At 26.5% G+C, this 16,105-nt stretch overlaps 2 protein-coding genes across 10 annotated transcripts in view; both read left to right on the forward strand.

Annotated features, from left to right (window-relative positions):
- Positions 1 to 660: 660 nt before the first annotated feature.
- LOC126898867 (uncharacterized) lies at positions 661 to 8,898 on the forward strand. Of its 2 annotated transcripts, XM_050673274.1 has the most exons (4): positions 666 to 862; positions 2,119 to 2,345; positions 8,514 to 8,581; positions 8,646 to 8,898. In XM_050673274.1, exons 1-4 carry the CDS (start codon positions 818 to 820, stop codon positions 8,711 to 8,713), a joined length of 408 nt encoding a protein of 135 aa, XP_050529231.1. In that variant the 5' UTR covers positions 666 to 817; the 3' UTR covers positions 8,714 to 8,898. The 2 variants fall into 2 exon arrangements, with proteins under 2 accessions (XP_050529232.1, XP_050529231.1); XM_050673275.1 differs by lacking the exons at positions 8,514 to 8,581; positions 8,646 to 8,898 and adding an exon at positions 7,972 to 8,066 and having other exon boundaries at positions 661 to 862.
- A 127-nt stretch (positions 8,899 to 9,025) lies between these two features.
- LOC126898779 (protein timeless) overlaps positions 9,026 to 16,105 on the forward strand; it is a 57,503-nt gene continuing 50,423 nt past the window's right edge. For 2 of the 8 annotated variants that reach the window (XM_050673113.1, XM_050673109.1), the window contains exons 1-3: positions 9,027 to 9,240; positions 11,641 to 11,772; positions 12,115 to 12,209. In XM_050673113.1, the coding sequence (XP_050529070.1) occupies positions 11,670 to 11,772; positions 12,115 to 12,209 (198 nt within the window). In that variant the 5' untranslated portion in view covers positions 9,027 to 9,240; positions 11,641 to 11,669. Of the gene's footprint in view, positions 9,241 to 11,627; positions 11,773 to 12,114; positions 12,210 to 16,105 lie in introns of all 8 variants that reach the window. The other 6 variants (XM_050673107.1, XM_050673110.1, XR_007702376.1 and 3 more) reach the window with 5 other exon arrangements.

Genomic DNA, 16,105 nt, shown 5'->3' on the forward strand with positions numbered 1-16,105 from the left:
TTTCAAAATTGAAATGAGTACATATAATTATTTTTATAATTGGCTTGATGACTAGTTTTGTAATAATACTTTAATAGTTATTAGTAATTTTTAAGTATAGGGGAGAGGAGTAGGTAACAAAGTAATATTTATGTGTAATAGATTTTTATATGTAAATTGAAATCACACTGGAGAAAATTAAAGTTAAAAATAACAATATTATAAAAGAAATACTTGCGAAAATAATTCATCATGTTAAAGAGTAATTAGTATTATTTTCATATGAATAAAATAAAACTATTTTTAAATAGTCTATAACGAGTTATCTAATTACTCTAGATTGTGAATTATACTTTAATTTTTAATGAAATTTGTGAGCCTAAATTAATCATGGCCATGCTGGTTCCTCAATAATTAGATTCATTGAAAACTTATGTTAATGAAATTGTATAGGAAATTCTTAATCATAATTAATCATCAAGAATTATATTATTTTATTTGTTGTAATTTTATCGCTATACATTTTATTGTGCTTTATTTATTTAATTCAAACACTATAAATTTAGTGTTTATTTACTAAACAAACAGCATTAAAATATTTTATTTTTTTAAACTATTAAAGAAATGTTATACTGGTCATACTGATTGATGGCCGAACATCCTTTATAGTAACTTAATCACAATATAGAAAAATCATTTACTAGTTTAATCACTGAATAGTTCTAATTAATTAGTTCTGTGGTCTCATATATGACCGCGGTTTCGCCTTAATTTATTATATTTTACCAATTCTCATGAGCTCAAACTGTCTAGTTTAAATGCAGTGAAAATATTAACAATGACTTCGAAATCTATTGACGTGAAGACATTTTACGGCATTCAGGTAATTTTAAAAATATTTTAAGAACTATTTTTAATAATTTTGGTATGTTTCTAGAAGCATGTTTAATGATTTATACATTCTAATATGACGATAAATAGTATTATTAATATAATAATTTATATAATAACTTTGGGCACACTTTTGGAATCGTTTAGGCATTGTATTTATAGAGTGTCTGATAGAGACATTATTCCGGTGGTAGTTTAGATTTTTCTTTTTTTTCATTATAAAATTTTGAAGAGTGATGAGTATTAAGAATTATTCAAGGCGGCAAAATGTTATGTAACTATTAATGATAATTTCTCTAAATACGGACATAGGCTTGCTACATTTTGTATTTTAACACGCTTTTGATTTGACTGAATTTAAAAACATAATACAGAAAATTGATATAATTTTAAATTTTATTGGTGAAGATAACACAATATCTTCGCAAATAATTTTAATTTGTTCATATCTAACGAAAAATCATATATTATAGATAATATTACATATTATACTTAAAATATAGTTGCATAATTAGATAGTTTATTGATTCGATAGTTTTCAAAATAATTTAATCACGATTGAAATCCAAGAATCATTATTGATTTCGGTGATATGGGGGGCTATATTCTATAGTTTCAATTAATATATATATTAATTCTCCTTAGTTATAGAGGTATTTAGAAGGTGGTGATAAGTGTATTGTCTTTGACGTTTTTAGTGTTATAGTATAAAAGATTTAACATGCTATAAAAACAGTCATTATCATTATTATCTTAAATAAGTTAAACAGATTATCGGTTTATCATAATCCACTCGATTACTCTTAAAATAAATAAAATATTGAAGAAAAATTTTTTTGCTTTTTTTAGTTAAGTATTAATTAATTACTTTACCAGCTATTAGTTATTCTTTAATTTCATCCCTTATAACTTATAGGAGTGTTAATTTTATTTTTTCAAATGGCAACATGCATAATTTATTAGCTTACTTAATAAATAATAATGTAATTAAGAAAATGACTGGTCGGTAACAACTTTTGGATCAATACTTCAGAAGTTATTTACATTTTTATATTATTTATAGAAATTTCTTTACTTGTCATTATAATAAATATTACAAATTTTATATCTATTAAGTACAACCAATATAAAAATTAATTTTGCTATAAGCACGTGTTTATAGTGTCTTTAATTCTCATTTATTATAGTGCTGTCGTAGTATTATGATAATACTAAAACTTCTTTTATAATAATTGACAATTATTACAGACACGTGAAAGAACATGGATACATTTAAAAACTTTTTGCAATATACAAGACTGTGAACAAATTAAAAATATTACTACAAGTAAAAAAATGTTTTTTACTAGAAAAAGAACAATTAAGAAATATGATCATATTGAAAAATATAAAAATATGTCAAAATCAGCTATCTTACATATTCCTTTATTAAAAGTTCCTAAGTCTCAGAATGAACACATTATTAATCAAATTAGGTAAGTAGATTTCACTTTGAGCTTCAATACGAATAATAATAAATTATTAATTATAATAATTAAAAAAAATGATTTTGATTCTATTTTATTTCATAAATACAAATATTTGTGACTACTTCTTCAAAACATACAAGAAATGTAATTTTTACTAAAATTTGTAAAATGTAAAAATGTACATGTATAAATTTCGAACTTACACATAAACAATTTTAGAATATGATGATAGAAACTAAACTGGGTCTTTCCATGTGAAATCACTTTATGTGTGTGCTGTTATAGTTCAGAAATTTTTATCATAGACTTTAAAAATCATTGACAACAAAAAAAAATTATATTTTTTTTTATCAGATAGTGCATTTTTAGCTTCGATGAAAGCTGAGAATATATTATGTTATATGTTATTATGATATGTTTTTTTTTGTGCCTGTTACCACTTTTTCTCAGCTCTACCCGAACCGATTTCTTTCAACAATACGTAAACAGATCAGAAATCGTATCTAGTCGAAGACATTACCCTCAAAAATTGAAAAAATTTCATATTCACTTAAATATGTTGCTCGCAAAAAGAGTAAAGGTTATTTTTGTCAAAACAAGATTTTAAGTACTTTTTAATTTAAAAGAACGAACTCTAAAAATACGACCAACAAATAAAGATAAAATATTTATTTTGGTCTATCAAGTGTTTATGTTTCTGCTAATGAGAAAATTGTCAGTTTTAAACACTAATAAAGTTTGAATACAAAATATATAATTCCTTTATGTAAATGTTACGAGGTGCATTGGTGCATATCAATAAAATGTTTGGAGGAGTTCGTTTATATGTAATTTCCCCTTCACCATTTTTTATTTATTTTAATACTGTTATAACTCTTAAAAATCTTATAACTTAAAAAAACTCCCTAGTCCCTGTAAATAAAGGGAAATCTCAAAAAAATTTCAATTTTTTTATTGTTAAATTTGAACATTTTTTTTTATAAAATTCTAAACTTTTTGAAAAATTAATGAAACAAAACAATTATTTTTTAGGTATTTCTCTTTCATTAGGGATATTTTTTTTTTTTGAAAATTGGACCCTTTACCTGCTAAGGGCGAGATTCAAATAAAAATTTTCTACGAAAAATGAACTATTTCAACATATTATTGAAAATGTTTCATGAAACTTCAGTACCTGTGGTTAGGGGATAACAATAGTTATGGACTCTCTGCAAGTCGTAAGAGACGACTAATGAAGTTGCGACAGTTTGACAGCTGACGTAAAATTTTGTCAAAAAGTATGAGGAGTCCTGAACATAACATAGGCGTATTGTCCCATCTCGGATGTACGTTGGAAAAACAGATGAGTAAAAATAATGTAGTTATAAGCGAAGAGGCATAAAACTTACGAGTTATAGTATGAAAATTTAAGAAAAGGTAATAAATAAGAGAATAACAAATAAGACATCAGTTTCTAAAAACCAGTTTAGATTTATTCCTGAGAAGTCAACAATGGAGCCATTATTTTATGTGAGATAACTAATAGAAAAATATAGGGAAAAGAAGAAAAAGCTGTGTATGGTATTTATTTTTGGGAGAAAGTATATGATAGAGTACCGAGAGAGGTTTTAAAGTGGGTATTAATGAGAAAAGGAATCCCGAAAAGGTACATTTATGTAATAGAGAATATGTATGATGGCACTTGTACCAGGGTAAAAAGTGTGAGAGGAGTAACAGAAGATTTTAGGATAAGAGTAGAAGTGCACCAAGGTTTTGCTTTTACTAAGAAATTACTAGAAAAATACAAAGAGAGAAGTCGTGTTGCATGTTATTCACTGACGATGTAGTGTAGGAGAAAATTAATCAAAGGCTAGAGGTGTATGGAGATCAGCTATTGAAGAAAAAGGTTTAAAAAAGTGTTTATGTGATAAAAATATTCAAATGAGGCTGAAAGGTAAATTCTGTATGACTGTAGTGAAACCAGTTATGATGTATGGTTCAGAGTGAGTCAGGTGGTATAGGAACTAACATGATTGATGCTACTTCAAGTATTCTTCTGTAAAAATAGGGAGAGACACCTGTTTTGTATACACACCTGTATGTGGATAATCAAAGTTCTATAAAAGTTAGTGAAGAATTCAAAATTTCATAAACGAACTAAACATATAAATATTCGTTATCATTATAATTGTGAAAAGTTCAATGAAGAGGCGTTTTCACCGAAGTATATTACCAACAAAGAACAGTTAATAAACAACTTGGCCAACACCACGGACTCACAGTAATGTTAGTAATTAGATATAAAATATATATATATGACTGTAGTGAGACCAGCTGTGATGTATGGTCCCGAGTATTGAGCGGTTGACAAGTTGAGCAGAGAATAGTTTGGTAGAGTGACTTGAGAAGAGTTCCATAAAACTTCACGCCTTAAACATATATTACATTAACGCTTATGTTGAGTATTAAAAGTTAAAAAAAAAACGACTTATCTTCTATTTGATATTTAATCCACCTAAGTTAAACAAAAAATGTTATTTTTGTATAAAAATCACCGTTTTTTGTTTTCATATAATTTATTATTTTAATTATTTAGCTTTCTTACCCGAAACGATATCTTTCAACGACACGTAAACAGATCACAAATCGTATCTAATCGAAGATATTACTCACAAAAATTGAAAAAATTTCCCTCGTTCCCCGTAAATGGAGAAAATTTCAAAAAAAATTACAAATTTAAAAATCGCTAATTTTTGACATTTTTTCAATTTTTTTTTTTTTACTTAAAACTGTCATAACTTTTTTAAAAAAGACCAAATCAATATATAATTTTAGCTTCGATGCGAAACTGAGAAGGTATTAATTTTACTATGATGTGTTTTTTTTTTCTCACTTCTTCCACCATTTCTGGAGTTCATATGGAAACTTTTCGACCACTCGATGTTTTTTTAAACGCATCACCACTTTCCTCAAAGTTTTTTTATCCATAAATTCACTGTTTAGGCGCGATGGAACTGCACTTTTTCGGTCAAGATTAAAAATTTTACGTAACTCACGAATTGCACTCACGTAAGAGTCATTATTCTTATAATAAGCTTTTACGATAAACACATGATGAGCACCCGTCCACTGCTCCATTAGGATAAAATCGCAATGAAACATAATTAGGCATCGTCTAGCTATCTGGAACTGGATTTACCGTTATCCTACCTTTTTTTGAACAAAAGTTATTTATAAACAAAATGTGAAAGGTTATTATGGGCCACCTTGTACCTTGTAACAGGTAGCTAATTGGTTTTTTATGACATTGCTATCACAGTAACGGATTGTTTATTATCAATTATGACTATCAATAGATATACTTTTTGTATTGTCAGTTAGTGTATTTATAAACTCACAACAATGTACCTTACTATCATTGATATAACAATGCTGTGTACCTGTATTTGTAATCCCTTGTGTATTATACCTATACAGGGTGTTCAGTAAGTCAGGAAACGGGTTTCTATTGTTCTCATTGTTTGTAATAATGAGAACAATAGATACCCGTTTCCTGACTTACTGAACACTCTGTATATTAACTTAAACATTTGAAACTTTAAATGTTTATATCTAATAAACAAATTAAGTTTTATTAAAAATTCAAATGTCATTTACTATTGAATTAAAAACTCAAACATTTTATTAAATTAAAAATATGAGTTACCATTTAAAAAAAACAAAATTGACACCCTTACCAGGCATAAGGGATGAACTTAAAAAGTATTACATAGTTAATAATTTAAGAATAATGTGTAACTAAAGATAATAATAAAAAAAAATGTTTAAATTATTATTATTCTGTAAGTAATTGAGTGGGTTATGATAATAAAATCACCCTGTATATTGACGACGAGTTCGTCGTTGGAGTTCTTCTCGAGTCCTCCCGTTGGATAAACTGATCAGCCCCAATCTCTCTAATTAGTGGACTACTAAAGGGATAGAGTTTAGACCCGTCAGCACAGTCTAGCTCAAAAGTAGCAGACTGAAGGGTGTCAGCCACCAGCACAACTACCTTTTTACTATACCCACTAAAGGACGGTTAAGCCCAAAAACTAGCTAGCTCGTACGCTAATTATTAAGATTGACTAAAGGACCAGTAGTCCAACCTTGACTCTAGCCGCACACACACACACAACACGGTGAATATAAAATATTTGCTCTAAGTCCAGGTTTTAAAATAACTATTTTATTTAAGAAACGTATCAAACACAAAGTCAAAAAGTAATATCAAAAATGTAACACAAAACAAAATTAAATCGTACAAAGACACTCGCGTACACGTAACTTGATGTTTCTTCGACAAAAACGTCCACTCCTCTATCCTTTTCATGTTTCCCTTTATATTCTTTTTCCCACAATTATTAATTTGCTTACCCTGCATTTCCCTTCTATATGACACCACTGTATTGCTTGAGAATTTAAAAATTGCTTACTATTGTTTTAAACCCCGTATTATACTAAAATCGACGTTATTCGGCTATTTACTACTGTATATATAAAAGTGTCAGACATTCCGGAACACTTTCAAAAGTTAAGTTGAAAAAGTTTGACCCCCTCCCCCCTTATATAGGGAAATGGTCAGATTTAAAAAAAAAAGTATATCGAATGAAAGATGTATATAAATACTACTTCTCACGAAAAAATTGTATTGATCAATCTTTTTTTAAAAAAGTTATAGCATAATAAAGTTAAAAATGTAAAATACAAAATCGAGAATTTTCACACAAAAATATCATTTGGTAGCCAATTTGACCGTGAAAACAAAATAAAGTCCGAAATTTTTTTTTTCCATAATAAAGTACATTATATTAGCTTTAATTTAAGATCTATATAAAAGTGTCAGTCTTTCCGAAACACTTTCAAAAGTTAATTTTTTGTGAAATGATGTCATATTTAATCCCCCTGAGTAAAGGGTCAGATTTATGAAATAAATATATCAAATGAAAGGTAAAGACATCATGCATCTATAAAAAAAAAATTATATCGATTTGGTCTCAAAAAAAAAGTTATGGCAATTTTAAGTAAAATAAATTGAAAATTAGCGATTTCTAAATTTATAATTTTTCTGGAGATTTACCCCATTTACGGGGAACGAGGGAATTTTTTCAATTTTTGAGTGTAATGTCGTCGACTAGATACGATTTGTGATCTTTTGAAGTATTGTTGAAAGAAATCGGTTCGGTGAGAGCTGAGAAAAAGTGGTAACAGACACAAAAAAAAAAAAAAAACNGAGAGCTGAGAAAAAGTGGTAACAGACACAAAAAAAAAAAAACACATAGTAAAACTAATACCTTCTTAGCTTCGCATCAAAGCTAATGAACTATTTACGTCGAGCGAGGGATTTCTTTTTCAATTTTGTGAGATAATGTTTTCGTCTAGTACATTTTATAATTTTTGAATGTGTTATTGAAAAAAAGAACAGTCAAGTGAAATCTATGAAAAAGTGGCTATAAAGAAAAAAGAAGAACATAGTACCTTCTCAGCTTCACGTCAAAGCTATAATAGTTGGAAAAAGCAATTTTATTTAATTTTATTGTCAGGGGTTTTAGGAGTGATTATTCCATATACTACTATTAAAACTATTAAAACTATTAATATTTAACTGTTTTAGTTGGCAATTTTTTGATGTAATTAGTTACTGCTGTTGTTGCAAAAAAAAAATAATAACATAAAACAATGATTCATCTAAAAAAAATTGGTAAAGAAAATTATTCACTCCTTTCATTTTATTTGCTTTTAGGACGGTTACGGATATTATTTATTATAAGTTATGTAGGCTCTTTTCAGCAAAAATATACTAAGACACTATTTTGTAATTATCACTTAATGGTGCAACCATGGCAAGGTGATAGAGAATTGTAAACCTCTCCGAAATGGAAAGCAATGTTATAACATTTAAATCGTATATGATTTTTTTTAGTGATAGAGCCAATAAATTTATCAAATGATCTTTTATTTATTTAAAATTTAAAAAAAAGCAATTCTAAGATAAATTCTTTTGATTAGTAAAATAAAAATCATCATTATATAATTATAAAATAATATTAATCCCACTCTATCTTGAAAAAAATTCTGATTGTCTAATTGTTATTAAATATATATATTTCCTATCAATTTATTTAATTTTAAAATCATTGTATGTCATGTTTTTAGAATTGAACCACTAAGTGGAACATCTTGTAATTACACTCATCAACCTTGGGATGACTTTATGGATCTAGGTAATTTCTAAAATAATGATGATTTAAAAAGTAATTTGTAGTAAAAATTTTAATTTTCGATTAGATGACTTTGATACTTTGCCAACAATTGAATCAATCATTGTGGATTTGTTTAAAACAGACTCAAATTGATTCTGAAAAATAATAAATATAAAATTAATTTTAATATATTGATATAACTGTACAAATCTTGTAAAATAAGTGACTTATCTTAATTGTAAATATTTATACTATAATAATTTTTATAACATAGCATTTTTTTATTACTAAATAGTTTTGCAAAACTTCTAAAAATATATAGAATCCCTCAAAAAGTTATACAATATAAAAAATAATATAAAAGTTAATGTATTATTCATCTAGTTATGTAAATACAAATTGTTAAACATTATTATCTTTAGTATTTTATCCAGAAACAGTAGAATTGCGCGTGAGCCTTCAATTTGTCACGTTGTAAGAAAACGTGATGTTTTAAAGCCGGCAATCTACAATAAAAAAAAACTCCTCAGTAAAACGTCGACAACGATTGAAGAAAAACTGATTTTATTATAATACTTAACCGATTTATCTGATATACACAACAAAAGATATTGTAATAGTAATAATCGAAATTGAATGTGTTGCAAAAATCATTGAATCAAGCTACTAATTACAATTTGGTAAATAGACTTATTTTTCTTAGTAAATCAAATGTACAAACAATGTAAATTATAATTAGATGTCATAAAACATTAATATTTTGATTAATCCAGGTAAAACGCGGTAAATAACAATAATTTAAGTTTTTTTTAAATATAAAATTATGATGAATGCGATATGAGGACGTGTATATAAAAGTGGCCGACCCCAAGTAATGGAATTAAGGCGAGGAAAAAAATGTAGAAGAAATATAAAATTATGAACTAAAATATTATATTTTCCGTTTGTATATTAATTTTGGGTGTTTATTTCATAATAATGAATTAATTTTAAAGTACTGATTTTTTCATTGCTAAAATATTATACATTATTATTGATATTTTCAAAATTCACTCTTTTGATCGTTAATTTAATTAGAAATGATGAATTTTAGTTAATATATACAGACTAAATGTTTAACTCAGGACGAGATAATTGTATGAATAATTTTATAACGTTAAAAACAAAAAAATTGTCAAAACATAATAAAACTTATAATGCAAATAATTTTTTTTCAAACACTATATTTAAAAAATTCTAAACAAGAAAAATATTTTCATTTGCCCTTATGTGTATTTTAAAACCTTTATTAAAATAACAAATAGCTTAACAATTATAAACAAATAGCTAAAAGTATAATAACAAAACTATGTTATAATGGTATAACCGCTATGACAATAATTGTTAGTAAACTCGAAAATAGAAAGAAATTAAACATTATTTAAAATTTTTGTCAAAGGAACTTTAAATGTTCAAATTAATAGGCCCATATAAAAATTACTTCTAGATGTTTCAAACCTTTTTAACATTAAACATAAAAATTGAATAATGTTAATTAATGAATAACGTTAAAATTAATTCTAAGATAACAGTATAGTATATTTAAACGCTTAACTAAAAACAATTTTTTTATCTGACCCCTAGCTTAACTATAACTAATTATATAATGTTTATTGAAGTATATATTTTTTACTGTATAAAAAGAAACTTTCCAAATTATAAAATTTGGTTTAAAATCAAATTATGAAGTTAAATGTGGAATTTATTAATTACAACACATTGTGTTATTTGAAGTCGTTTTCTACTTCAAATTAAATTTAATAAATACTGAAGATTAACTTTCTGTGATTTATTAAAATTATTTTTATAGGATGAACGGGATCTAACTGTAATCTCTTATAATTTTTCAAGGTTTTAAATTGTTTTTGATATCGACAAAAAATCGAAATTTAAATCAAAATTAAGTAATTTGAATAAATCGATTTGTAATATTATTATCAAAATAAATAAAGATGTTGATTTTAAAAATTTAAATAAAAATAAAATACTTTTGCTAAACTGTTTGATTTTGCTACCGAACTCAGTCTTAAATGTGTCATCAGGGTATAAGTACCGAGATTGAATTCTGTTACGTTTAGCTATTTAGGATTTTTAAATCGATTCTGGTACAAGTAGTTCACTAATATATATTTTTATTATTAAAATAAATTAAAAAGTTATATATTAAATTATATAACTTTATTCTTAATGTAAATAATAAGCATTTTTTTTTTTAAATCGTTGGTATCATACATGAACTTTCCACATACATTTTTAAAATAAAAATATGTTAATTGACAAGTAGAGTTTATTTATAATCTAAAAAATAATATTTCAATTAAGGATAATTAAAATGTTGCGGAGTTAAGCCACTTTCAGTGTGCGTCTATGCTTCGTATGCAAAAGTAATAGCTAAGTAAAGAGAGCACAAAAGTCCTTGAAAAGATAAGATTTTTTCTAATTCAGAGAAAGGATAAATTCGTCTGGCCTGGCTTAAATCAATATTGCTAAAATAATAATGAATTATTGTTGTTGAGTCGAAACAATTATTGTCGCAATTTCAACATTTTATTAGGTAAAATTAAAAAGTAAAAATAATTTGTATGCTTGTAATAGACTAATAATTTATTTCTTACTTTTAACTTAAATTTGTTTGTTGTTTTTAAGTTACTTTTTTAAACTTTCTATTGTAAGTTGACAAGTTATTACATGAAATAAATATTTTAATCAAATCAATCGTTATTTTCAATTCTTGGATAACCTAAATTGATTTATAAAGGGTTTAACAAACGTTTACGTAATATTTTACTTGTTGGAGCTTGAAAAACATTTTATGAAGTGAATGTACTGAGAAAAATTTCTTATGTAATATTTAGCAATTCCATTTCTTTTGCTTTTATTGTGTCTTTCTTACGTAACTTTTATAAATTAAGTTAATTTATTTAATTGAATACACATACTTTTCAATTAAAGAATTGATGAAAAATTACAATTTAACAAACAATAGTTCATTCAATTAAAAGAAATTTATAAAAAAATGTACTAACAGTAAACTATTTAAGATTGTGTTCGAGTACTGAATGAGTAAAATATGGATATGACTAGATACCTGGGAAATCCTCATGTACAAAACATGTTTGCACAGTTAGGAATGTTTGTGGGAAATGATTACATACCGTCGAATAAATGTTATTGTAAGTAATATTTATTAAAACATGTACATTTTAAAATTAATGTAATTTGAAAACAATGTCCAGTTCTTGAATTTTAAATATGGCGAGATTAAATAAAAAACAATCAACTCATATTATGAAAAGTTCAATACATTATATTAATTATGACATTTTTGATTGATTAATTAAATATTAATTATTAATATTGAATCAATCTACTTGAAATACTTTCCATATACAATGTATATGTATATAAAATGAATAGGAAATATTGGAAACAACAATTTTTCCTATTTTAAACAGTCGTGATGCGTCACAAATAAATTTGAAATATACATTTTTAACACTGATCATTTGTTTTAGCCATTCTTTTGCAAATACACGAACAATTGATTTCAGAGGACCCTTGTCAGAGAAGTTTTCGTATGACGATTGGATTTTCTCAACTAGTTCAAAAAGTTAGTATTACAAAATGAAGTATATGGTAAATTTTAACTGTTGCATATTATCTTCTATTCTTGAACATCCATTATCATGATCTGAGAAGACAGAGGTATCGTTTCAGATTTCACTAGAATGGGTTAAATTTTAAATAGTCCATCATTTCACTTAGCCACTATCTGGGATCGTAGTTCATTCTTTAACACTGTTATTTTTAACAATATATATATACATTATCAAAAAAATCTTAAATTATAGAATTAATTATACAGTATTTAATAAGAAAGGAAACAAGGAAATTGTTATAAACAACGACAAAAATAGAATCTGATTTCCTTACTGACTGAACTCCTAATATAAGAAATTTCAGTAAAAACTCTATTAATCGTAGTTGTTAAAACCAAGACTACAGATATGATTAACATAATGTTTTACGCTTGTAAAATGTAAAAATGTACATGTATAAATTTCGAACTTACACATAAACAATTTTAGAATATGATGATAGAAACTAAACTGGGTCTTTCCATGTGAAATCACTTTATGTGTGTGCTGTTATAGTTCAGAAATTTTTATCATAGACTTTAAAAATCATTGACAACAAAAAAAAATTATATTTTTTTTTATCAGATAGTGCATTTTTAGCTTCGATGAAAGCTGAGAATATATTAATGTTATTATGATATGTTTTTTTTTGTGCCTGTTACCACTTTTTCTCAGCTCTACCCGAACCGATTTCTTTCAACAATACGTAAACAGATCAGAAATCGTATCTAGTCGAAGAAATTACCCTCAAAAATTGAAAAAATTTCATATTCACTTAAATATGTTGCTCGCAAAAAGAGTAAAGGTTATTTTTGTCAAAACAAGATTTTAAGTACTTTTTAATTTAAAAGAACGAACTCTAAAAATACGACCAACAAATAAAGATAAAATATTTATTTTGGTCTATCAAGTGTTTATGTTTCTGCTAATGAGAAAATTGTCAGTTTTAAACACTAATAAAGTTTGAATACAAAATATATAATTCCTTTATGTAAATGTTACGAGGTGCATTGGTGCATATCAATAAAATGTTTGGAGGAGTTCGTTTATATGTAATTTCCCCTTCACCATTTTTTATTTATTTTAAACTTGTTATAACTCTTAAAAATCTATAACTTAATCCCCCCCCCCCCGTTTTCTCTTTTTGTTTCTGTTGCTGTGCGCAGCTTTTTTTTAAATGATCTTTATTTCTTTTGGTTATTTGACCATGTTGACACATTTTTTATTTTAATTAATGATTATATAAATGTTGACTACGGTTATATTTTGTAAAATGGTTAATTTCATATAACTCTGTTATTTCTTTGTTCCTTTGTTCCATGAGCTGACAGTATCCTTGGGTGCGGTCAGGGTGGACATGGTGTGAACATCTCATTGGATCCTCTACATTTATGACGTTGATGGCATGTCCACTATACCTAGACACATGCGACGGATCTGTCATGCTCATGTTTCCCCTTCACTTTATTCTAATTTTCAGTTGTTTAATAATAATATCCAGTGTCGTACGTCGGTAGTGCCCCAACGTAGACACAAAAGTAATGCACAAATTAAATAACATTTTTAGACGACAAGTTAGTCCTATTTAGCTTTTCTCGAGTCCTCCCGTTGGATACGCTGGTCAGCCTCAATCCCTCTAATTATTGAACTATTAAAGAGTTAGAGTTTAGACCCGTCAGCACGATCTAGCTCAAAAGTATCAGACTGAGGGGTGGCTCTTTGTCAGCCACCAACACAACTTTTTACTATATCTACTAAAGGACGGTTAATCCCAAAAACTAGCTAGCACGTACACTAATTCTTATGATTGACTAAAGGACCCGTAGTCCAACCTCGACTCTTGACGCATACACTCAAATTTTAATATACATGTTTTTAGGAGTACAGGTTTTTAAATAATTATTTTATTTATATAATTATTTATTTAATAATTCTTTAGATTTAGTTTTTGTTAATAATAATTCAACTCTGGTATCTAGGTCTAATGATAATTTAGTTTCTCCCGATAGGTATCATCCATCATTATTAATTAGTAATGTATACAATTATGATAGTTATAATTCAAGATATAAGAATAATACATGGTATTATGACTTTAACCATGCTAATTTTCCTTTATTAGTTAATTTATTAAATGATGTAGATTGGTCTTGTCTTTATAATTAAAATGAAATTAACTCAGCATTAAGTAAGTTTTATGAAATAATCTCTAGAGTGTTAGATGCTAATGTGCCTAAAATATACTCTTATAAATCTTCTTTTCCACTATGGTTTTCAAAAGAATTAAAGTCCCTTATACACAAAAAAGAATATTTGCATAAAAAATTTAAAAAATATGGATTACAGTCAATCTATAATGAATTTTCATCTACCCGTGCAACTTGTAAATTTTTATCTAAGCAATGCTATTCTGATTATTTAAATAAAGTTCAAAACAGTTTAATAAATAATCCTGAATACTTTTGGAAGTATATAAAGAATTGTAAAAATGTAAACCGACTACCTAATGTAATGAAGTACGAGAATTCGCGCTTTGATAATATGAGAGACATTGCTAATATTTTTGGTAAATATTTTGGTTCAGTATTTTCAGCACATAATACTGATCCGTTGTCTTTAGATAGTTACGAAGGTGATAAAATTGATTTTTCCAAGTGTGATTTATCTTTATCAGATATTTATGAAGGTCTTTCTCATCTTAAAAATAGCACTTCAACTGGACCTGATTTAATTTCTGAAATATTTCTTAATAATTGTCGTTGTGCTCTTGCCCGGCCGATTCACTTCCTTTATTCCCTTTCTTTATCATCTGGTTGTTTTCCAGATCTTTGGAAATTTAGCTTTATATATCCTATTTTTAAATCTGGTGATAGAAGTGAGGTAACTAATTATCGCCCCATATCTAAGCTTAATGTCTTACCAAAGTTATTTGAAAAATTATTACTACCTAAGCTTGCATATACATTTCAACCTATTTTAGTTAATAATCAACATGGCTTCCGTTCATCAAAATCAACTATAACAAATCTTCTTACTTTTTACACTACTTTAATATCCGATATAAGCTCTGGAGGCCGCGTTGACGCTGTGTATACTGATCTCAAGAAAGCTTTTAATAAAGTTGATCATTCAATTTTGTTAAAAAAGCTAAGACTTTTGGGTGTAGGTAATTCAATGCTTGCGTGGCTTTCTTCCTTTCTCAAAAATAGAAATCAACAAATCAAAATAGATAATTTTACTTCGAATATAATTAATGTTACTTCAGGTGTACCACAAGGTGGCCATTTGTCTCCTTTACTTTTTATCGTTTTTATTAATGATTTATGTCGAATTTTTCAACACTGCAACTATCTGCTTTTTGCGGATGATCTTAAGTTATTTATGACTATTCAATCAGTTAATGATTGTGGTAAATTACAATAAGATTTAGATAAATTCAGTTTATGGTTTAAAAAAAATGGATTAGTAATTAATACAAATAAATGTCATCAGATAACATTTACTCGTTCTAAAAATGTAAATATTAATTAGTATACGATTGATGGTTGTAATTTGCTTAATGTTTATAGTATTAAAGATTTAGGAGTTATATTATCCAGCGATTTATCTTTTTCTAACCATATAGATTATATTTACAATAAAGCCTCACGAACACTTGGCTTTTTGAGAAGAAATTGTAATGAATTCAATAATATTTTGTGTATCAAAACCTTGTACATTTCTTTGGTAAGATCAATTTTAGAATATGCATCTATTATTTGGTGTCCATATAAAATAGGTGAAATTAATAGAATAGAATCTATACAAAGACGTTTTTTACACTTCATTTCTTTTAAGTCTAGGGATTATAATGTGTCGATCGATGAAA

The sequence above is a fragment of the Daktulosphaira vitifoliae genome, unplaced genomic scaffold (assembly GCF_025091365.1).
Source record: "Daktulosphaira vitifoliae isolate Bord-2020 unplaced genomic scaffold, ASM2509136v1 Scaffold_2, whole genome shotgun sequence".
Taxonomy (NCBI): Eukaryota; Metazoa; Arthropoda; class Insecta; order Hemiptera; family Phylloxeridae; genus Daktulosphaira; species Daktulosphaira vitifoliae.